The 25,671-nt window shown below is 44.8% G+C and overlaps 1 protein-coding gene across 1 annotated transcript in view; it reads right to left on the bottom strand.

The window, feature by feature from the left end:
• The window catches only part of LOC124552678, a 164,708-nt gene that overhangs the window by 48,551 nt on the left and 90,486 nt on the right, over positions 1 to 25,671 (bottom strand). Inside the window, exons 4-5 of the mRNA XM_047127000.1 lie at positions 24,007 to 24,323; positions 1,233 to 1,418 (exon numbers count right to left, since the gene is read on the bottom strand). Coding sequence (XP_046982956.1) covers positions 1,233 to 1,418; positions 24,007 to 24,323 — 503 coding nt within the window. The remainder of the gene's footprint in view (positions 1 to 1,232; positions 1,419 to 24,006; positions 24,324 to 25,671) is intronic.

Genomic DNA, 25,671 nt, shown 5'->3' with positions numbered 1-25,671 from the left:
GCGCTACCTGATGATTTGGTGGTAGTCGTGCCAATGTGAAAGGCCAAACAATGTTTGCACAACAGCTGGTATATGTATCTGCCTTAGGTAGGTTTTGCCAGTTACAGGGCTGGCCGGCAGTTGTGGCCAAGCGGTTCTAGGCACTTCAGCCTGGAACCGCGTGACCACTGCAGTCGCAGGTTCGAATCCTACCTCGGGCATGGATGTATAGGTGTGTGTGACGCCCTTCGGTTTAAGTGGTTCTGAGTTCTAGGGGACTGATGACATCAGATGTTAAGTCCCATGGCACTCAAAGCTGCTTTTTTGTTTTTGTTTTACAGGGCTGCTACAGGAAGTACAGAGGGCAAGTCTTCCAGCAGGGACAGTCACAGGGATAGGAGCCACAGGGTAGGGAGAAGGGTGCAGAAAGAGCATAGGGTCTGAAAAGCACATTGCAGAGATTGGGGGGGGGGGGGGGGGGGGTGACTGAAAGCTATTTTAGGTATGGTGGGCAAAATCTCAGACAGAATCGATCTCTCTTCCAGGGCATCATTTTAGGAAGTCACGGCCTTGTCGAAGTAGATGATTAATACATTCCAGACCAGGATAATACTGAGACACCAATGGTGTGCTCTGAAGCTGTTTTGTGGAGGGATCAGCAGCACCACAATTGTATGTGATGGCGTGGGAAATCTGCTTTTTAACTAGGCCGGTGGGGTAATTACATCCAGGTGAGAATGGTGGTGTATTGCTCTACAGAGTCTGCATCCGAACAAATATGTTAGCGTCGAATGTCGATGCTATATTGGAGTGAACTTTTGACATGGAAAGGATGGAAATTTTCAAAATGCGAGTACTCTTGTTTGTTAGTAGGTTTGATGTGGAGAGAACTGTGCAGCTGGCCTTCAGTAAGGAAGAGATCAGCATCGAGGAAAGTGGCATGGGATTCGGAATAGCAATATATAGGAATATTTTGTCAAAAACTGATTGGTCGATATGGAGGAGGGGACCAAACAGCGAGGTCATCGGTCCCGTCAGATTAGGGAAAGAAGTTAGCCGTACCCTTTCAAAGGAACCATCCCAGTGTCTGCCTGAAGCAGTTTAGGGGAATCACAGAAAATTTCAATTGGGATGATCAGATGCAGGTTCGAACGATCAAAAATTTATTGTCTGAGCATAATCTGTAGCAGTGCTGAGTAGTTAAGAATGGTGAAATAATCTAAAATAGGATTAACAAGTGACAAGTAACTTACCGAAATGCACGAGAGATCAGTTGGGGTTCATATGTACCCAGATACTGGATGGACAGCTCGTGCAGACCGTGCAGTTCTCCGAGAGCTTCAAATGCCACAGCCTCCATCGCACGCGGTGTGTCAAAACACACCAGCCGCAGTTTTCTGAGTGAAGTGCTACACTGTTTCAGCAGAGGCACAACAGACCTGTTGGCATGTGACACATTTCATTCTTAAAAACTTTCCACGCATACATAAATGTTATTTGTAATAAAACTTGCGTAAAACACCTAAGAACTGTGGAGTGAGAAGATGACAAAGAAGAGGAAGAAACAGCAACTTCAGAGGATGAAGGGGACCAAATTCTGTATCGAGAATGGACATCATCCAAGATGAGATACAGAAGGCTCTGAAAAACTGGAAAGCTTCCAGCCCTGGAATCGATGTAGCACACCTCAAATATGGAGGATCACAGCTACGACAGAAGATTTTACATCTCTTAAATGGATGCTGAAAGACAAGGGTAGTACCTGAATCATGGAAGCCAGTGGAGGTGATATCACTCTGCAAAGAGGAGGAAATGTCTATGAGAATTGCAGTCTCCCTCAAACATTTTTGGTCAAATTGAAATAGGTGATAGTGTGTCCATAAACAATTATATTGAGACAGGGAATCAATAGTTGGAAATGCATATTTATTGTGTTACGGACGTACACAGGGTACACCAAACAACAGCAAATTACAATACAGTTAGAAGAGATGACCATCAATCTCAATGCACCTACTGCAAGGGCACATGCACTTGTACCATACTCCCACAAAGATTCCAGGTGAATGTTGCACACAGGAACAGGTGGTAGGTGGTAAACAGTGTACACCGAAGATCCACACTGCCTGTCTCCCAGGTACAACAGACAACCAGGATCTCTGGAAAAGTGCACCACAAGTTCATTCGTCGCTGCCATACAGGCACAGAGACTGGAGGTCATCACTTTGAACAATTACTATGAGCTATGTTGTCGTTATGCGGTCTACGCTGTGTATGTCCACAATAATATGCATTTCTGACTATTGGTTCTGTATCTCAATATAATCAGTTGTGTACCCACTATCAAAGATTTCAATTTGACACAAAAGATTTAAGACATCATGCATAGAGGAATAAGCGTACTAAAGGCTTCTTACAAACTCTACACAATAAGTATTAACAACAGAATGAGCAAGATAACTTGTGTCTTTCTAATGGATGACGAGAAAATGGCTTTAGAAAGGGGTGGTGTTCTAGTGGCGATGTTAGTACTGCGTGCCAGTAACTGAAAAATTGTGAGAATGTAAGCTGGAAACTCCGACTGAAAAGGCTTTTGATAGAGTGAACAGAATCAAGCTTTCACACCAACTTCAAAAAATGAAGGTATCCGAGACATTTAATACGAGTAACAAATAATTTGTATCAGCACACAAAAATGCTGATAAAGAAAAGACAGGACCAATTAAGATCAACAAAGGAATGTATCACGAGTGTACCCTTTCACTTACTATATTCCACATATACTTACGATGAGAACACAGCAAATACTGCAACCAGATTACCCGCAAACTTTCCTCAGTGGAAGAAGGGTCAAAATAAGTGAACAAGTGTCTCAACTTGTCCAAAGACACTGAACTGTTTATGAAAAACTGATAGTCAAACTTTTTCGAGGTATTTTCCAGGAACTTCATGTGCCTTGTACTGTACAGTATCCTCAGACGAAATGGTGGCACAGTTGTTAAGGTCACAGCTTTTTTATTTGAAACCCCATCATTACTCTTATTTCTGTTTTTCATTTATATGCTTACATCAGTAGAACATTACTACATGAATGTTTTCCAATGTATATTGATATAATGTCACCTTTATTAGCCTACTAATTACATATAAAATTAATGACTTTTAAAAAATGAGAAAATTATTTGAAATTTTTTTCAGTGAAATTTCTGTAAATTTCTGTAGTGTATCTCAATTCATAATCAACTGCAAGCACCTATTTCCGGGAAAGCGACCACTTATACACGGTCTGCCACAAAATTATTGCCATCATGCGAAATCTTCACCAATGATAATGATACTTACAGAGTGAGATTCATAAGAAGAAATGTCACTGTGACAAACCGACCTTTGCGTGATGCTTGTGGTGTTTGGAATATCTGTGTTTCAAATGTTTCTATGGTCAGTATCATCCAAGTGAATGCACCAAATCTTTCTCAAGAATAAATATATGAATAAAATATAAGGATTAATATAAAAATTGACATGAGAATGACATATCAGAGTAGGAGAATTTATAAATATTGTAAACCCTCAACATGCCATACACACATACATTATATAATAAATGTATGTCTCTTATTGTGAAATCCAACAGCACTTTTACAATGATATAATATGCTTGTATCACATAATTTGATGATACACAGTCATGCAGTAACCTTCACCAATCTCATCTTCAGTTACGTCCATTATTGCTATAAAATTCATCTCCCTTGTATAGACACACTATATGCTCCTTCCACCTTTCAGCTTTCCCTTCTTTTCTTAAGACTTGTTTACCATCTGAGTTCTTGATATTCATAGAGTTGGTTCTCTTTTCTCCAAAGGTCTCTCACGCAGTTTCACTCAGCTCTTTGCCGATAGCAAATAATTATTCAGAACCCAGTAAATGACCTCCAGTTTGAAATATACTGTCTAAACTAAATATATAACAGCTATTATCTGTTGTTGTTGTTGTGGTCTTCAGTCCTGAGACTGGTTTGATGCAGCTCTCCATGCTACTCTATCCTGTGCAAGCTTCTTCATCTCCCAGTACCTACTGCAACCTACATCCTTCTGAATCTGCTTAGTGTATTCATCTCTTGGTCTCCCCCTACGATTTTTACCCTCCACGCTGCCCTCCAATACTAAATTGGTGATCCCTTGATGCCTCAGAACATGTCCTACCAACCGATCCATTCTTCTGGTCACGTTGTGCCACAAACTTCTCTTCTCCCCAATCCTATTCAATACTTCCTCATTAGTTATGTGATCTACCCATCTAATCTTCAGCATTCTTCTGTAGCACCACATTTCGAAAGCTTCTATTCTCTTCTTGTCCAAACTATTTACCGTCCATGTTTCACTTCCATACATGGCTACACTCCATACAAATACTTTCAGAAATGACTTCCTGACACTCAAATCTATACTCGATGTTAACAAATTCCTCTTCTTCAGAAACGCTTTCCTTGCCATTGCCAGTCTACATTTTATATCCTCTCTACTTCGACCATCATCAGTTATTTTGCTCCCCAAATAGCAAAACTCCTTTACTACTTTAAGTGTCTCATTTCCTAATCTAATACCCTCAACATCACCCGACTTAATTCGACTACATTCCATTATCTTCGTTTTGCTTTTCTTGATGTTCATCTTATATCCTCTCTTCAATACACCATCCATTCCATTCAACTGCTCTTCCAAGTCCTTTCCTGTCTCCAACAGAATTACAATGTCATCGGCGAACCTCAAAGTTTTTATTTCTTCTCCATGGACCTTAATACCTATCTTTCTTTTGTTTCCTTCACTGCTTGTTCAATATACAGATTGAATAACATCGGGGATAGGCTACAACCCTGTCTCACTCCCTTCCCAACCACTGCTTCCCTTTCATGTCCCTCGACTCATAACTGCCACCTGGTTTCTGTACAAATTGTAAATAGCCTTTCTCTCCCTGTATTTTACCCCTGCCACCTTCAAAATTTGGAAGAGAGTATTCCAGTCAACATTGTCAAAAGCTTTCTCTAAGTCAACAAATGCTGGAAACGTACATTTGCCTTTCCTTAATCTTTCTTCTAAGATAAGTCGTAAGGTCAGTATTGCCTCACGTGTTCCAGTGTTTCTACGGAATCCAAACTGATCTTCCCCGAGGTCGGCTTCTACTAGTTCTTCCATTCGTCTGTAAAGAATTCGTGTTAGCATTTTGCAGCTGTGGCTTATTAAACTGATTGTTCGGTAATTTTCACATCTGTCAGTACCTGCTTTCTTTGGGATTGGAATTATTATATTTTTCTTGAAGTCTGAGGGTATTTCGCCTGTCTCATACATCTTGCTCACCAGATGGTAGAGTTTTGTCAGGACTGGCTCTCCCAAGGCTATCAGTAGTTCTAATGGAATGTTGTCTATTCCCGGGGCCTTGTTTTGACTTAGGTCTTTTAGTGCTCTGTCTAACTCTTCACGCAGTATCATACCTCCCATTTCATCTTCATCTACATCTTCTTCCATTTCTATAATATTGTCCTCAAGAACATCGCCCCTGTATAGACCCTCTATATATTCCTTCCACCTTTCTGTTTTCCCTTCTTTGCTTAGATCTGGGTTTCCATCTGAGCTCTTGATATTCATGCAAGTAGTTCTCTTTTCTCAAAGGTCTCTTTAATTTTCCTGTAGGCAGTATCTATCTTACCCCTTGTGAGATAAGCCTCTACATCCTTACATTTTTCCTCTAGCCATCCCTGCTGAGCCATTTTGCACTTCCTGTCGATCTCATTTTTGAGACATTTGTATTACTTTTTGCCTGCTTCACTTACTGCATTTTTGTATTTTCTCCTTTCATCAATTAAATTCAGTATCTCTTCTGTCTCCCAAGGATTTCTAGTAGCCCTCGTCTTTTTACCTACTTGATCCTCTGCTGCCTTCACTATTTCATTCCTCAAAGCTACCCATTCTTCTTCTACTGTATTTCTTTTCCCCATTCTTGTCAATTGTTCCCTTGTGCTTTCCCTGAAACACTCTACAACCTCTGGTTCTTTCAGTTTATCCAGGTCCCATCTCCTCAAATTCTCACCTTTTTGCAGTTTCTTCTTTTTTAATCTACAGTTCATAACCAATAGATTGTGGTCAGAGTCCACATTTGTCCCTGGAAATGTCTTACAATTTAAAACCTGGTTCCTAAATCTCTGTCTGACCATTATATAATCTATCTGAAACCTTCTAGTATCTCCAGGGTTCTTCCATGTATACAACCTTCTATCATGATTCTTAAACCAAGTGTTAGCTATGATTAAGTTATGCTCTGTGCAAAATTTTACCAGGCGGCTTCCTCTTTCATTTCTTAGCCCCAATCCATATTCACCTACTACGTTTCCTTCTCTCCCTTTTCCTACACTCAAATTCCAGTCACCCATGACTATTAAATTTTCGTCTCCCTTCACTATCTGAATAATTTCTTTTATTTCTTCATACACTTCTTCAATTTCTTCGTCATCTGCAGAGCTAGTTGGCATATAAACTTGTACTACTGTAGTAGGTGTGGGCTTCGTATCTATCTTGGCCACAATAATGCGTTCACTATGCTGTTTGTAGTAGCTTACCCGCATTCCTATTTTCCTATTCATTATTAAACCTACTCCTGCATTACCCCTATTTGACTTTGTATTTATAACCCTGTATTCGCCTGACCAGAAGTCTTGTTCCTCCTGCCACCGAACTTCACTAATTCCCACTATATCTAACTTTAACCTATCCATTTCCCTTTTAAAATTTTCTAACCTACCTGCCCGATTAAGGGATCTGACATTCCACGCTCCGATTCGTAGAACGCCAGTTTTCTTCTCCTGATAACGACATCCTCTTGAGTAGTCCCCACCCGGAGATCCGAATGGGGGACTATTTTACCTCCGGAATGTTTTACCCAAGAGGATGCCATCATCATTTAATCATACAGTAAAGCTGCATGCCCTTGGGAAAAATTACGGCCGTAGTTTCCCCTTGCTTTCAGCCGTTCGCAGTACCAGCACAGCAAGGCCGTTTTGGTTATTGTTACAAGGCCAGATCAGTCAATCATCCAGACTGTTGCCCTTGCAACTACTGAAAAGCCTGCTGCCCCTGTTCAGGAACCACACGTTTGTCTGGCCTCTCAACAGATACCCCTCCATTGTGGTTGTACCTACGGTACGGCTATCTGTATCGCTGAGGCATGCAAGCCTCCCCATGAACGGCAAGGTCCATGGTTCATAGGGGGGGGGGGGGGGGGGGGGGGGGGGGGGGGGGGGGGGGGGGGGGGGGGGGGGGGGGGGGTAGCTGTTATCTAAAAATAATAAATTACATCAGTTTCAGATGATATGTGACACAATAATCAAAACTGGGTGACAAGGCATGGAAGGATACAAAGCTGAAAATTTTACAAAGTAATGGCTATGCAAATTCTAATATATGGACGTGAATCTTTGATATTAACTAAGAAACGATTTTTATTTTTCTGCACCTGCCACCTGTTATATGTCTTTCAAGGACATTGTACAATTATCAGGTTACATCTGAAAGTTTGGACACCCCTGCAATACTGACTGTTCTGTCAGCACCTATTTGCTTGTTAGTCATGTTCCAGTGGTGTTACTGTAGTGATAATGGTTGATTATCACCTGATCTGACATTTTATGGTATGTAGTAGTCAGATTATATTCTTCATATCAGTATTTTCACGGTAGCTTATTTGACAGACAGTCGCTGGTTCTGCAATGTGTGTTTAATAAAACCTGTGTTGCTTGAGAAGCAGACTTACAACTCGAGGTGTGCTGAAGTGGTAAATAATGATCTGGACACTTTGAGAGACATTACTACCAAAAAGTAATATAGGGCACATTTGATGTCACAAATATACAACTGGGAAATAAAATCTTTTATAGTGGGAGTTATGTTAAACAGGAAATTACCCTACTAAGAAGAGAGGTTGAAACCAAGTCATTAGTTTGCCATATGTTGCTATCACATCTAAGAAGATCATACAAGTATTTAATGAAATAAACACGTGTACTGGGTTCCACATAACTAATAAACTAGTAATTCTTCAAAGAATGAAATTCGAGAAATTAAATCCGGTGAGTAAATCCGGTCCATATGAAGTAAAAGGCAATTCACACTCCACTGGGTATATAGGACAAACTGGCAGCACATTCAAAGGTAGATTTCAAGATTACATCAGAATGAAAGAGAAAGACTTCAACACCTGGAAAGCATCTACATCAGACAGGTTAGACAAACTCAAAACAGAGAAATGTACAGCAATCAGTTCCTAGTAATCTATTTACTGCAGATCTAGCAACATTTCAGCCCGTGTCACTATCCGCAGTACTAAAAACATACAGAAGGGTACACAAAAATGTAGTCATTCCTTGCAAGTCAATATTAATGGAACAAAATGACTCATTGTTATGTGAGGAAGGTTATTTTGAATGTTGAAGGTGACCCAGAGACTGCAATGCTGCTAGTTTTTGTTAGTTTTATCCCAAACAGGAAATTGCTAAATCTTAAATATGAAAATTGCATCGTAATTTTGAATTCAAAAGCATCATTGATTCACAAAACTGTTCACACCAAAATTACTTTCATTATTTGTAAATTATGACATGGACATAAAACAGATGTAACCTATTTGTAGAGAAACACAAAACTGCAAAACATCTGTTTGAAAATCAGAGTGGAAAACATGCTGAAGTCAAATTAGGTATACCATTGTAAACACAATAAAACATCATATTTCCATAAATAATTACCACTAATTACTGTAAGCATTATTCTCAACCTGTAAACATCACATTTTTCTAGTATTTGTAACAGTATTAACCTGTGTCAAGAGTTTGTAAATAAAATCCACAACAACAACTCCAGCCTGAAACTGGAGATTTTACGAGGTCTCCGATGCTTCGATGCAAACAACGCACTCGGTTGTCAGGAACTGCTTGCGTTTTGAGGATCGCTCTAAAACCTGTTGTCACTAATAGATGTGAATATTATAACCCGTAGTGCAAGTGTATCAGAATTTGGAAGGAAACCATCTGGTGGAAAACAGCATCATAGCCAAGACTTTTTATTTAAAGACAAGCATCAATCATCTTACCAAAACCTATTTGTATACACTCGCACAAGGAGCAGCAGCATCCTCGGAACATCGCCCATAACTTCGACAACATCAAAAAGCTATGCACAGATTAATTCAGCTATGCCTTCTTCACTTTGTCCAAATTTAAATATTGAGTAATAATTTAAACAATACAGCCAATCGATGTGTTCTGTGCAAAGCCTACCATCTTTATACAGTAGTCTCGAATGAACTGGGACAGGAGCACGAACTACATGTGTTGACGTAATTGGGCATGTACTAAAACTTAAAAATACTGCATTAATAATGCCCAGTTACTAGCCAAAATCTGGATTTGCTATAATAAAGCTAGAAAGGAAATGACTGACTGCTGCACTCCATTTGAAAATCAGTGTAATTAGTGATATAAAATACATTTTATTGGAAAGGCCAGCAAGTGGAGTCATTAGCCAAATTCTATACTAATGGGGGGAAAAAACTGCGCCACCAAAAAATAATTATTGCAGAATAATAAAATGTTGGGAATACATTTGTCTAGATAACATATTTCAGTGATTGACGTTGTAAGATCGCAGGTTCATGTAGGTGCGCGATAAGCCATTGCAAATATGAAATGCTGGTACATTAACAAAAAATTTAACTGCCACAATGTTGAATGCAAGCATGCAAATGTGCATGCATTGTGTTGTACAGATACTGGAGGTCAATTTGTGTAATGGAGTTCCCTGTCTGCTGCAGTTGTTCAGTCAATGCAGGAACAGTTAATGCCATTTGTGGGTGACACTGGAATTGTCGTCCGATGACGTCCCGTACCTGCTCGATTGGAGACAGAACTGGTGATCGAGCAGGCCGAGGTAACATGTCGACACTACGTAGAGCAATTTGGGTTGCAACAGTGGCATGCGGGAGAGTGTTATCCTGTTGATAAACACTCTGGAATGCTGTTCACATATGACAGCATGACAGGTCAGATCACCAGACAGACTTACAGATTTGCAGCCAGGGTTCGCAGGATAACCACTGGAGTGCTCCTACCTTTATATGAAATCAGACCCCAGACCATAACTGCAGATGTACACTCATGCTCATAAAATAAGGATAATGCTTATACATAGTGAAACAACGCTCTGGTGGGCAGTATGCAGGTTTAAATCACCTTGGCGTATGACCATGCGGTGCATTTGACCTGCGGTCGTCGCACGGTTGCGCTGGCAGCTGTCCACATACGCAGAGGGGTGTTGGTGCACATCAGAGTAAGGTGCAGCGAGTAAGTGTGCAGACATTTTTAGACGTGCTAATGGTGACTGTGTGTTGAAAATGGCCTAAAGAACACATACTGATGATGTTATGATGGGTAGAACACTGGGGCGACTAGTGGCTGGTCAAAAACAGCAGGTCATAGCACGGGTCCTCCGTGTGCCACAAAGTGTGATCTCAAGATTACGGCAACGATTCCAGCAGACAGGAAACATGTCCAGGTGCTACAGTACAGGACGTCCACAGTGTACAACACTACAAAAAGACCGATATCTCACCACCAGTGCCCGCAGACGGCCACGGAGTACTGTAGGTAGCATTGCTCAGGACCTTACCGCAGCCACTGGAACAGTTGTCTCCAGACACACAGTTTACATACTACTGAACAGGCATGGTTTATTCACCCAGAGACTTGCAAGGTGCATTCCACCGACCCCTGGTCACAGGAGAGCCCGTAAAGCCTGGTGTCAAGAACACAGTACGTGGTTATTGGAACAGTGGTGGCAGGTTATGTTCACGGATAAGTCCAGGTATAGTCTGAACAGTGATTCTCGCCGAGTTTTCATCTGTCGTGAACCAGGAACCAGATACCGACCCCTTAATGTCCTTGAAAGGGACCTGTATAGAGGTTGTGGTTCGATTGTATGAGTGGGATTATAACAGGTGCACGTACACCCCTGCGTGTCTTAGAGGAACCGTAACAGGTCAGGTGTATCGGGACGTCATTTTGCACCAGTATGTCCGCCTTTTCAGGGGTGCAGTGAGTCCCACCTTCCTCTTTTTTTTTTTGGTTTTAGGGCGCAAAACTGCTATGGTCATTAGCGCCCAGCCCGTGACTTAGGAAACAGTAAAAAACCGAAATTGAAAACCAGCAGCAATGGGAACAAAGTCATAAAATTGGAGAAACTAAAAGCAGTAGGAGGGCTTAAAAATCCACTACAGAAAGGGATTGGTAGTCCCCAAAAAAAAGCTTCAAATGACTGACATCATTTCACTGGCACTAATAAACTTGAGAACGCAGTCGGCTGAACGCGCGTCATCTGCTAAAATCGACGATAGATCAGGCGATAGCTGTAGACGGGAGCGTAACGGATTAAAATAGGGGCACTCAATTAAAAGGTGTCTTACCGTCCACAGCTGAGAGCAGTGGGGACAGAGTGGGGGAGGATCGCCGCTTAAAAGATGTCGATGGCTAAAAAGACAGTGCCCTATCCGGAGTCTAGTTAAAATTACCTCCTCCCGACGATGCATTTGGGAGGAAGAGGTCCAAGCACAAGGAAGAGCTTTCACGTCCCACAATTTATTATGGCGAAGTGTTGACCAATGCGCGTGCCATAAATGAACAACACGACAACATAAAACGCTCCGTAGATCGGCGAAAGGAACCGATTGAATAGCTGGCCGAAGAAGAGAGACTGCAGCCTTGGCTGCAATATCGGCCGCCTCATTTCCACAGATACCAACGTATCCCGGGAGCCAGAGGAACGCCACCGAGACGTCCCCCAGGTGGAGCAAGCGAAGACAGTCCTGAATCCGGTGGACCAGAGGGTGCACAGGATAGAGAGCTTGGAGACTGAGGAGAGAGCTGAGAGAATCTGAGCAGATAACGTACCGTATCCGCTGATGGCGGCGGATGTAGTGGAAAGCCTGGAGAACAGCGTAAAGCTCCGCAGTATAAACCGAACACTGGTCGGGAAGCTGAAAGTGATTTGGGGTGTTGCCAACAATATAGGCACTCCCTAGACCTAACGATGTTTTCGAGCCGTCGGTGTAAATAAATGTGGCGTCCGTCATTTGTGCACATAGAGCAGCAAATGCTCGACGATAAACAAGTGGAGGGGTACCACCCTTGGGAAATCGACAAAGGTCACGGAGCAGGCAGATGCGGGGACGGGGCCAAGGCGGTGCTGAACCCCAAGTTGTCAAGAAGGTTTTAGGAGAGCGGAAGGAAAGAGAATGGAGCAGTTGACGGAAGCGGACTCCCGGTGGTAGTAGGGAGGAGGGGTGGCCTGCATACCCTACATCAAAGGAGGCGTCGAAAAAAATGTCATGGGCTGGATTAGCAGGCATGGAAGACAGATGGCTAGCATAACGACTCAGGAGGACTGCTCGCCGATTGGACAGCGGAGGTTCAGCAGTCTCTGCATAAAGGCTTTCCACAGGGCTAGTGTAAAAAGCTCCAGACACTAAACGTAATCCACGGTGGTGGATAGAGTCGAGACGCCGAAGAATAGACGGCCGAGCAGAGGAGTAGACTATGCTTCCATAATCCAATTTCGAGCGCACTAAGGCGCGATAGAGGCGGAGAAGGACCACTCGGTCCGCTCCCCAGGAGGTACCATTCAGGACACAGAGGGTGTTAAGGGAACGCAGACAGTGAGCCGAAAGATAGGAAACGTGAGAGGACCAACACAGTTTTCTGTCAAACATAAGACCCAAGAATTTAGCAACGTCTGAAAACGGAAGGTTGACAGGACCTAGATGTAAGGAGGGCGGAAGAAACTCCTTACATCGCCAAAAATTAACACAAATGGTCTTACTGGGAGAGAAACTGAAGCCGGTTTCGATGCTCCAAGAGTGGAGGCGATCGAGACATCCTTGAAGAAGTCGTTCAAGGAGGCTGGTCCGTTGAGAGCTGTAGTAGATCGCAAAATCGTCTACAAAGAGGGAGCACGAGACATCAGGAAGGAGACAATCCATAATTGGATTGATGGCAATGGCAAACAGTACAACACTCAGCACGGAGCCCTGAGATACCCCGTTTTCTTGGGAGAAAGTACGGGAGAGAGTAGTGTTCACCCGCACCCTAAATGTGCGCTCCGCCATAAATTCGTGAAGAAAAAGGGGTAACCGACCTCGAAAGCCCCACCTTCCTCCTGACGGATGATAACGCACGGCCCCACCGACCTGCCATCGTGGAGGAGTACCTTGAAACAGAATATATCAGGTGAATGGAGTGGCTCTTCTGTTCTCCAGACCTAAATCCCATCGAGCACGTCTGGAATACTCTTGGTCGACGTATCACTGCACGTCTTCAAACTTCAGGAGCTCCAACAGGCACTGGTGCAAGTTCCCATAACAGTTTGAGCATGGTGAGCATCCACACTGAAGGAATCGTTGGCCACCCTCACCTTAATTACGTATATGGTGTCTGTTCTTTCGGACATGTCCTCGTGTCTTCATTCATGGAGGCTACAGCATCAAAACGGAGTGCGTTCTTTTGGACCCGTTCAAAAGAACAGACACCACATATAACACTACCAGCCATGAAAACTGTTACACCACAAAGATGACTTGCTACAGACGCGAAATTTAACCGACAGGAAGAAGATGCTGTGATATGCAAATGATTAGCTTTTCAGAAAATTCACACAAGTTTGGCACCAGTAGCAACACCTACAACATGCTGACGTGAGGAAAGTTTCCAACCGATTTCTCATACACAAACAGTAGTTGACTGGCGTTGCCTGGTGAAACGTCGTTGTGATGCCTCGTGTTAGGAGGAGAAGTTTCCAGCTTTGATAAAGGTCGGATTGTAGCCTATCGCGACTGCGGTTTATTGTATCATGACATTGCTGCTCGCGTTGGTCGAGATGCAATGACTGTTAGCAGAATATGGAATCGGTGGGTTCGGGAGGGTAATACGGAATGCCGTGTTGGATCCCAATGGCCTCGTATCACTAGCAGTCTAGATGACAGGCATCTTATCCACACGGCTGTAACGGATCGTGCAGCCACGTCCCGATACCGTAGTCAACAGATGGGGACGTTTGCAAGGCAACAACCATCTGCACTAACTGTTTGACGACGTTTGTAGCAGCATGGACTATCAGCTCGGAGACAACGGCTGTGGGTACCCTTGACGCTGCATCACAGACAGGAGCACCTGCGATGGTGTACTCGACGATGAACTTGGGTGCACGAATGGCAAAATGTCATTTTTTTGGATGAATCCAGGTTCTGTTTACAGCATCATGATGGTCGCATCAGTGTTTGGCGACACGCGGTGAACGCACATTGGAAGCGTGTATTCGTCATCACCATACTGGTGTATCACCCGGCATGATGGTGTGGGGTCCCACTGATTACATGTCTCGGTCACCTCTTGTTCACATTGACGGCACTTTGAACAGGGGACGTTACATTTCAGATGTGTTACAACCCGTGGCTCTACCCTTCATTCAATCTCTGCAAAACCCTACATTTCAGCAGGATAAAGCACAACCGCATGTTGCAGGTCCTCTACGGGCTTTTCTGGGTAAAAAAAGTGTTCGACTGCTGTCCTGGCCAGCACGTTCTCCAGATCTCTCACCAACTGAAAACATCTGGTCAATGCTGGCCGAGCAACTGGCTCATCACAATAAGCCAGTCACTACTCTTTATGAACTGTGGTATCGTGTTGAAGCTGCATTGGCAGCTGTACCTGTACACCCCATCCAAGCTCTGTTTGACTCAATGCCCAGGCGTATCAAGGCCGTTATTATGGCCAGAGGTGGTTATTCTGGGTACTGATTTCTCAGCATGTATGCACCCAAATAGCGTGAAAATGTAATCACATGTCGGTTCTAGTATAATATATTTGTCCAATGAATACCCATTTATTATCTGCATTTCTTCTTGGTGTAGCACTTTTAATGGCCAGTAGTGTAATAAAGAAGCAAAAAACGGGGCATAAGATATATTTTGATAATTTTTTTTTCCTTCATGCGAGCTTATCCAAGTGTTGAAATGAGGAACCATTTGTGCTGCTGGCATTGTCAAACTCCTCTAAGTCAAGACAACACAGCAATGAAGAAGGAAAGAGTGTTTTGAGAAGAAATTTGCAGCACAGGGAGCACAACACCAGTAAAACGGGTGGATAACAAAACAGTTGCTCAAAGTTCAAATTTTATTGGGCGAGGAGAAACAAAATAAATGAGTTACTATCGACTGACCTGATCAGTAAAACTGTGCATCTGTGGCAGGGGTTGAATTGATCTTTTCAGTCAACTGACATTCAACTGATGTCTTATTACAGATTTTTTTTTTTTTTTTTTTTTTTTTTTTTGTGTGGTTTTAGGGCGCAAAACTTCTATGGTCATTAGCGCCCAGCCCGTGACGTAGAAAACAGGAAAAAAAACGAAATTTAAAATCAGCAGCAATGGGAACAAGGTCATAAAATTTGAGAAACTAAAGGCAGAAGGAATGCTTAAAAATCCACTATAGAAAGGGGTTGGTTGTCCCCCAAAAAAAGCTTCAAATGACTGACGTCATTTCACTGTCACTAATAAACTGTAGAACGCGGTCAGCTGAGCGCGTGTCATCTGCTAAAATCGACGATAGATCAGGCGATAGCTGTAGACGGGAGCGTAACGGATTAAAATAGGGGCATTCAATTAAAAGGTGTCTGACTGTCCACAGCTGAGAGCAGTGGGGACAGAGTGGGGGAGGATCACCGCTTAAAAGATGTCGATGACTAAAAAGACAGTGCCCTATCCGGAGTCTAGCTAAAATTACCTCCTCCCGACGACGCGTTCGGGAGGAAGAGGTCCAAGCGCAAGGAAGGGCTTTCACTTCCCGCAATTTATTATGGGGAAGTGTTGACCAATGCGCATGCCATAAATGAGCAACTTGGCGACATAAACCGCTCCATAGATCGGTAAACGGAAGAGACTGAATAGCTGGCCGAGGAAGAGAGACTGCAGCCCTGGCCGCTATATCGGCCGCCTCATTTCCACAGATACCAGCGTGTCCCGGGAGCCAGAGGAACGCCACTGAGACGCCCCCCAGGTGGAGCAAGCGCAGACAGTCCTGAATCCGGTGGACCAGAGGGTGCACAGGGTAAAGAGCTTGGCGACTTAGGAGAGAGCTGAGAGAATCTGAGCAGATTACGTACTGTATCCGCTGATGGCGGCGGATGTAGTGGACAGCCTGGAGAATAGCGTAAAGCTCCGCAGTATAAACCGAACACTGGTCGGGAAGCCGAAAGTGATTTGGGGTGTTGCCAACAATATACGCACTCCCTAGACCTAACGATGTTTTCGAGCCATCGGTGTAAATAAATGTGGCTTCCGTCATTTGTGCACATAGAGCAGCAAATGCCCGACGGTAAACAAGTGTAGGGGTACCATCCTTGGGAAATTGACATAGGTCTCTGAGCAAGTCGATCTGGGGACGGAGCCAAGGCGGTGCTGTACCCCAAGTTGTCAAGAAGGTTTTAGGAAAGCGGAAGGAAAGAGAATGGAGCAGTTGACGGAAGCGGACTCCCGGGGGTAGTAGGGAGGAGGGGTGGCCTGCATACCCGACATCAAAGGAGGCGTCGAAAAAAAGGTCATGGGCTGGATTAGCAGGCATGGAAGACAGATGGCTAGCATAACGACTCAGAAGGACTGCCCGTCGATTGGACAGCGGAGGTTCAGCAGTCTCAGCATAAAGGCTTTCCACAGGGCTGGTGTAAAAAGCTCCAGACACTAAACGTAATCCACGGTGGTGGATAGAGTCGAGACGCCGAAGAATAGACGGCCGAGCAGAGGAGTAGACTATGCTTCCATAATCCAATTTCGAGCGCACTAAGGCGCGATAGAGGTGGAGAAGGACCACTCGGTCCCCTCCCCAAGAGGTACCATTCAGGACACGGAGGGTGTTAAGGGAACGCAGACAGCGAGCCGAAAGATAGGAAATGTGGGAGGACCAGCACAGTTTTCTGTCAAACATAAGACCCAAGAATTTAGCGACGTCGGAAAACGGAAGGTTGACAGGACCTAGATGTAAGGAGGGTGGAAGAAACTCCTTACATCGCCAAAAATTAACACAAACGGTCTTACTGGGTGAGAAACGGAAGCCGGTTTCGATGCTCCACGAGTGGAGGCGATCGAGACATCCTTGAAGACGTCTTTCAAGAAGGCTGGTCCGTTGAGAGCTGTAGTAGATCGCAAAATCGTCCACAAAGAGGGAGCCCGAGACATCAGGAAGGAGACAATCCATAATTGGATTAATGGCGATGGCAAACAGTACAACACTCAGCACGGAGCCCTGGGGTACCCCTTATCTTGGGAGAAAGTACGGGAGAGAGTAGTGTTCACCCGCACCCTAAATGTGCGCTCTGCCATAAATTCGCGAAGAAAAAGGGGCAGCCGGCCTCGAAAGCCCCAAGAGAACAGTGTGCGGAGGATGCCTGTCCTCCAACAGGTATCGTATGCTCTCTCCAGATCAAAAAATATTGCTACCGTTTGGCGTTTCCGGAGAAAATTGTTCATGATATAAGTGGAGAGAGCAACAAGATGGTCAACGGCAGAACGATGCCATCGGAATCCGCATTAGGCTGGTGTAAAAAGACTGCGGGATTCCAGCCACCAAGCTAAACGGTAATTCACCATACGCTCCAAAACCTTACAGATACTACTCGTGAGAGAAATGGGGCGATAGCTAGAGGGGAGATGTTTGTCCTTTCCAGGTTTCGGAACGGGAACGACAATAGCTTCCCGCCATCGCCTGGGAAAGGTACTGTCGGTCCAAATTCGATTATAAAGGCGAAGGAGATAACGCAGGCTATGGGTTGATAAATGCAGCAACATTTGGACATGGATACCATCCGGTCCTGGGGCGGAGGAGCGAGAAGAAGAGAGTGCATGTTGGAGTTCGCGCATGGAGAAAACAGTATTGTAGCTTTCGCGATTTTGAGAGGAGAAAGCAAGATGTCGCACTTCCGCTGCACGTTTCTTCGGGAGAAACGCTGGCGGGTAATTTGAAGAGCTCGAAATCTCAGCAAAGTGCTGACCCAATGAGTTAGAAATTGCGACGGGGTCCACTAAGGTATCATGCGCGACAGTGAGCCCAGAGACCGGGGAGAAACTAGGCGCGCCTGAGAACCGTCGAAGCCGACTCCAAACTTCCGAGGAGGGAGTGAAGGTGTTAAATGAGCTAATAAAGAATTTCCAGCTTGCCTTCTTGCTATCGCGGATGACACGACGGCATCGCGCACGGAGCTGCTTATATCGGATACAGTTGGCCAAAGTTGGATGGTGACGGAAAATGCGAAGAGCACGTCGCCGCTCACTTATTGAGTCACGGCATGCCTCGTTCCACCAAGGAACTGGGGGGCGCCGGGGCAATTCGGAGGTGCGTGGTATTGAACGTTCCGCAGCTGTGAGAATAACGTCGGTAAAATGTGTGACCTCATCATCGACGCTGGGAAAGCGACGGTCATCGAATGTCGCTAGAGACGAAAAAAGTGTCCAATCGGCTTGGGCAAACTTCCAGCGTCGCGAGCGCATATATGGCAGTTGAGGCTGCAGTCGAAGAACACATGGAAAGTGGTCACTCGAGTGTGTATCATCAAGGGCGAACCATTCGAAGCGCCGAGCTAGCGGAACAGTACCGACCGCAAGGTCCAAATGAGATAAATTTGCCGTGGAGGCAGACAAAAATGTGGGGACCCCAGTGTTGAGGCAGACTAGATCCACTTGGTGGAAGACGTCTAGCAATAGTGAGCCACGTGGACAAGGATGTGGAGATCCCCAAAGCGGGTGGTGGGCATTGAAGTCCCCAACCAGCAAATAGGGGGGTGGAAGCTGATCAAGAAGATGAAGGAGATCAGCTCGTGCCAGTGGTGTAGACGATGGAATGTATACCGTACAAAGAGAGAACGTGTATCCAGAAAGGGAAAGACGGACGGCAACAGCTTGAAAGGAAGTGTTTAAGGGGATTGGGTGATAATGGAGAGTATCATGGAGCAGAATCATGAGTCCTCCATGGGCTGGAGTGCCTTCAACAGAGGGGAGGTCATATCGGACGGACTGAAAATGAGGGAGAACAAAGCGGTCATGGGGACGCAGCTTTGTTTCCTGAAGACAGAAGATGACCGGCGAGTAGGATCGTAAGAGGATCGACAATTCATCCCGATTGGCGCGAATGCCGCGGATATTCCAGTGGATAATGGACATAGGGTGAACAGAAAATGGAGAAACGTGACCAAGGGTGCTGTCAACTCAACGACTGCTCAGAGCTTGCGACCGACAGCATGGAATGGCATTCAGTCGAAGGCAGAAGATCCTGATCCATAGGTTGGTCAGGAGCAGCTCCTGCCACCAACGATCGGCCAGTTGACCGGCCACCAGCAGTGCGCCTCGGCGACACAGAAGATGGCCGAGGGCGATTTCCGCCAGGTGGTGCTGTAGATGGGACACGCCTTGGCGGAGAAGGAGAGGAACTGTGTTTCTTCGTAGCCTTCTTGGAGGTATGATGTTTAGATGAAGGAGGAACTGATGGTTGTGAAGTTGCAGTACGTAAAAACTCTTCACGAGAATGCTCTTTTTTCGAAGACTTGGCGTCTGACTTTTGGGCTCGAGATTTAGCAGAACCCGACGAAGGGTGAGCCATAGAGTGGGCAGGCGAAAGTGGGGAGGTTGAACGGGCGATCTTTGCGCTGGCCGATCTGACGACCGCGGTACTAAATGTGAGGTCGCAAGTCTGCGTGGCCGCCTCCTTTGTTGGCCGAGGAGAAGCAAGGACAGTGCTGTATTTTCCTTTCTGAGGCACGGTGGGCTGTCGACTGGCGAGTAACTTTCGAGCAGCAAAGGTCGACACCTTTTCCTTCACTCTTATTTCCTGGATCAGCTTTTCGTCCTTAAAAACGGGGCAATCTCGAGAGGAAGCAGCGTGGTCACCCATACAGTTGATGCAGTGAGGGGATGGAGGTGGACAAGCACCCTCATGGGCATCCTTGCCACACGTAACACATTTGGCCGGATTGGAACAGGACTGGCTGGTGTGATTGAACCGCTGACACCGATAGCAACACGTAGGGTTTGGGACATAAGGGCGAACGGAAATTATCTCATAGCCTGCTTTGATTTTTGATGGGAGTTGAACTTTGTCAAATGTCAAGAAGACAGTGCGGGTCGGAATGATGTTCGAGTCAACCCTTTTCATAACCCGATGAACAGCGGTGACGCCCTGGTCAGACAGGTAGTGCTGAATTTCTTCGTCAGACAATCCATCGAGGGAGCGTGTATAAACGACTCCACGCGAGGAATTTAAGGTACGGTGCGGTTCCACCCGGACAGGGAAGGTGTGGAGCAGAGAAGTACGCAGCAATTTTTGAGCCTGGAGGGCACTGTGTGTTTCTAACAACAGGGTACCATTCCGTAATCTGGAACAAGACTTTACAGGACCCGCAATTGCGTCGACACCTTTCTGAATAATGAAAGGGTTGACCGTGGAAAAGTCGTGACCTTCGTCAGACCGAGAAACAACAAGGAACTGTGGCAACGATGGAAGAACCGTCTGTGGCTGAGACTCAGTGAACTTACGTTTGTGAGCAGACATAGTGGAAGGTGAGGAAACCATTGCGGAAGAATCCCCCATGATTACCGGCGTCTCCGATGGCGCGCTCCTCCCTTGTGGGGGCCCTCACCGAGGGCACACCCGCCTTAGGTGATTGTTCACACCTCCCGACAAACGGACGGAGGGACCAATCGGCACTTTCGGAAGGTATCAGCTCGGGTAATCGCCCCTCCCTGGGCCTGGCCGTTACCAGGGGGTACGTAGTGTCCTACCTGTCTACCCGGGGCGGGGAATTACGCGTTACCCCGTCACCGGCTACGCATGGAAGTGCGTGGGTCGGCCTTCAGACACGCACAGGGAGGAAAAAAGAGAAAGGGAAAGGAAAGAAGAGGGGGTCTCAAACGCCGCAGCGGAGAAAAGGGCAAGGAGAAGAGGGAAGGAAAAGAGAAGGACAGAGGAAGGACGAGGACTTGTAAGTGTAGAAAGCAAGTAAGTTGGAAAAGTTTCGAGCGTCCGTTTCCGGACGTAGGCACAAATCATACTCCCAGAGGGGGAGAAAGGGAAGGAAAGAGCCAGAGGTGAGGGGGGGGGGGGGGGGGCGAAGATGGGGGACAGGGAGGGATGCGGAAAGGGAAGGGAAGGTATGCAGCCCGGAAAGGAAGGAGGGCCACATTAGCTCGGGGTCCCGTGCTCGCTACACACGTGTCCACAAAAGAGTTGTGGACCCCCGGGGGGGTTATTACAGACTATTTGTACTATCCACGAAATGGATACTGGCAGTTTTTCATGCTGTTGATTTTGCTGTGGTACAGAGTTGGTCAGAACACAGGACAAGTGCCACAGCAACTGGTCTTACATCAAAGAAAATACTGGATCTCCTACATTTCTATATGAGGCTGCCTGATGTTACGGTGTTAAGTGGGAAGGATATCCCCAGTAATAAAAGCCATCACCCATCACCTTCAGAGATGAAGAGTAGAAACTAGGCCTCCTGGAGAGATTCAGAACACTGGAGCACAACATTAGCCTCTTCATTAAAATGCCCAGAATTCAAGCGACAGTCTAGAGTAAAATGTGAAAAAGAGCAATCTACATTTTTGTTTGTCAGAAGTATGTAACTCTTTCCGTCCATTTTTAATTAAAAAGAACATTATAACTCCTTATATGTTGTTAACTAAAAACACAGGTAATTTTATGTCGACTGTCTGTTTAAAAGAGTTCCCAATTAATATACTAGTTACATATATTTTGTTACAGTGCCAACTGAGACACAGTATACAAAAATGTATAAAAAGTATCTTCTTGGAAACAAATGTATCTGTATAAATCTTGCCTCAAATCATTAAAAAATCATCTTTGAGCATTGAAGCATAAAAAATTTTTCTTACTCCACAAAAAATTCGAGCTCAAAATACCCCACTTTTAAGTCTTGTATCAACAGAGTAATTGAAGCAGCTATAATTTTTTAAATTCTAATTACCTTTTTTTTTAAACAACAGTGCAAAGCTATTGAAAAAAATATAGGTACAGTGATGTAATGGTTTTTAACAGTGGCACTGAAACAACATTCTATCTCTCTAGCACAGGCCCATCCTCCTGCTGCTTGTAATGTGGAGTCTGACATAAGAGCACCAGTTAGTAGGCTTTATATCACCATAGCTGTTTCTGGCAAACTTGCTTTACAATTTTAGATCATTTCTTGAATAGTTTTGTGAAAAATTTCATTGCCAGCATTAACAAATACTATACTGTTGCACTCACATTTTCAAGGGCTTTCAAATGTGGTTAAAAACGTAATATTGCTCCATTAAAAAATGTACTTGCTTCAATACGCTGGTTATTACAGCAGTTTAGCAAACTAAACATGCAATAAAATTGTGTGTTCACCTACAGACTATCATATGCTAGAAATACTGTTTTGATATCTTGAACAGATCATAACATAAAAGAGTGTTCAAGTTATGGGTGATTCACAATATACGAGGGCAGTTTAATAAGTAATGCAACACATTTTTTTTCTGAAACAGGCGTTGTTTTATTCAGCATTGAAATACACCAGGTTATTCCCCAATCTTTTAGCTACACAACACTATTTTTCAACGTAATCTCCATTCAATGCTACGGCCTTACGCCACCTTGAAATGAGGGCCTGTATGCCTGCACGGTACCATTCCACTGGTCGATGTCGGAGCCAACGTCGTACTGCATCAATAACTACTTCATCATCCGCGTAGTGCCTCCCACGGATTGCGTCCTTCATTGGGCCAAACATATGGAAATCCGACGGTGCGAGATCGGGGCTGTAGGGTGCATGAGGAAGAACAGTCCACTGAAGTTTTGTGAGCTCCTCTCGGGTGCGAAGACTTGTGTGAGGTCTTGCGTTGTCATGAAGAAGGAGAAGTTCGTTCAGATTTTTGTGCCTACGAACACGCTGAAGTCGTTTCTTCAATTTCTGAAGAGTAGCACAATACACTTCAGAGTTGATCGTTTGACCATGGGGAAGGACATCGAACAGAATAACCCCTTCAGCGCCCCAGAAGACTGTAACCATGACTTTACCGGCTGAGGGTATGGCTTTAAACTTTTTCTTGGTAGGGGAGTGGGTGTGGCGCCACTCCATTGATTGCCGTTTTGTTTCAGGTTCGAAGTGATGAACCCATGTTTCATCGCCTGTAACAATCTTTGACAAGAAATTGTCACCCTCAGCCACATGACGAGCAAGCAATTCCGCACAGATGGTTCTCCTTTGCTCCTTATGGTGTTCGGTTAGACAACGAGGCACCCAGCGGGAACAAACCTTTGAATATCCCAACTGGTGAACAATTGTGACAGCACTACCAACAGAGATGTCAAGTTGAGCACTGAGTTGTTTGATGGTGATCCGTCGATCATCTCGAACGAGTGTGTTCGCACGCTCCGCCATTGCAGGAGTCACAGCTGTGCATGGCCGGCCCGCACGCGGGAGATCAGACAGTCTTGCTTGACCTTGCGGCGATGATGACACACGCTTTGCCCAACGACTCACCGTGCTTTTGTCCACTGCCAGATCACCGTAGACATTCTGCAAGCGCCTATGAATATCTGAGATGCCCTGGTTTTCCGCCAAAAGAAACTCGATCACTGCCCATTGTTTGCAACGCACATCCGTTACAGACGCCATTTTAACAGCTATACGAGACGAAGCGGGAATGTTTGAAAATATTCCACAAGAAATTTCCGGTTTTTTCAACCAAAATTGGCCGAGAAAAAAAATGTGTTGCATTACTTATTGAACTGCCCTCGTATACACAAAAATAGAAACTGTGTGTGTGTGTGTGTGTGTGTGTGTGTGTGTGTGTGTGTGTGTGTGTGTGTCAGAATGGGAAACCAAATGGTAATGCACTCACGTCTTCTGCTGCTCTTTTCCCACTGTCCAAAGCAGTGTGGCGGAAGTTAGGGTATGCTTGTTTGCCTTCAAGAAGTAGTCAAAGTCCTGTGGGGCAAAATAGTTCCAGTCGATGTGTATCTCCTTCAGTCGTGGACAGGCATCAGACAACAGACGGAGCTTTACGGGCGTCAAATGAAGCTTGTCCAGGAGCACCTGCAGAGTGCTCAAATGTTCCAAGGTGGACAACAATTCCATACACCTTTGGTCAATCAGCATGGTTGTCCACAGTTTCAGCTTCTTTATTCTTGGACACTTCTCAAATATATGTTTCATTAGCTGTACAAAGAACAAATTATGGTACATTTGTTAGGCTAGTCACATCTTCCACAGATTACATTTCACTATAGTAAACCCAATGGTTTCAATGCCAACTCTTTTAACATGAAAATTTGCATTTTATAATTATATTTTTCCCTGACATACTTAAGTCTGTTCTTTATCTACGATATTGATTGAAGCAGAAAAAATTAATTAAAATTTGTGCTGCAGCCGGAACTCGAACCTGGGTCTTCTTGTTTGCTAGGCAGAAATGCTAACCAGCACACCACCACAGCATTATTGCTGCATGAACTACCTATGCAGAGTGCCCCCCCCCCCTCCCCCCCCCCCCCCCCCACACACACAAGAACTTCAATTCATATCTTCTGCTTATTTCCCTTACATTATCACCACTGCCAGGGCTCTCCGGCATTGGAATAGCATTGAATGTACGAGGGGGTGTTTGAAAAGTCCGTGCAAAAATAAAAACTACTTACGTGTTTCGGGTAAACTTTTTTTCATTTTTCGACATAGACTTCTATCAGACTTATACACTTCGTTCAACACTGTTCTAATTTGTTGATCCCTTCCGAATAACAGGAATTGTCCAAGCCTGCAAAATAGCTATTCGTTGCTGCAATCACCTCCTTGTTTGAATAAAATCTTTGTCCCATCAGCCATTTCTTCAAATTGAGGAACAAACAGTAGTCTGAGGGAGCCAAGTCTGGAGAATAGGGAGGGGGAGGGGGGAGGGGGGGGGGGGGGGGGGATGTGAGACAAGTTAGAATCCCATTTCCATTGATCCATTGATTTTGCGACCCCAACTGCTGAGGTATGTGCTGGTGCGCATTGTCGTGACTGAAAAGGCCTTTTATGTGGTCCAATCGCCGGCGTTTTTCTTGCCGCTTGGTTTACAAACGTCCAATAATGTGCACCTGCAATAGTTTTACCATTTTCCAGATAGTTGATGAGCATTATCCCTTGCAAATCTCAAAAGACAGTCGCCATACCCTTTCCGGCCGAAGGAATGGTCTTTGCCTTTGTTGGTGCCATTGTTTAGATTATTCTTTGGTCTCAGCAGTATAGTAATGTATCCGTGTCTCATCCACAGTGACAAAATGGTTGCTTAAAGTCCTGTAGATTCTTCCTGAACAACTGCAATGCAAACCATCCTTGCAACACTTCACACAATTCCGTTTTTGGTCAAGCGTGAGCAATCACACAACCCATCTTGCAGATAACTTTCTCATGTCCAAATGTTTATCGAAAATATTATGTACCCACTCATTCGAGATGCCCACAGCACTAGCAATCTCACACACCGTAACTCTTCTGTCACCTATCACCATATCATGGATTTTATCAA

The sequence above is a fragment of the Schistocerca americana genome, chromosome 10, assembly GCF_021461395.2.
Source record: "Schistocerca americana isolate TAMUIC-IGC-003095 chromosome 10, iqSchAmer2.1, whole genome shotgun sequence".
Classification (NCBI taxonomy): Eukaryota; Metazoa; Arthropoda; class Insecta; order Orthoptera; family Acrididae; genus Schistocerca; species Schistocerca americana.
The sequence above is the reverse complement of the archived record's forward strand: the minus strand, read 5'-3'. Positions and strand labels throughout refer to the sequence as shown.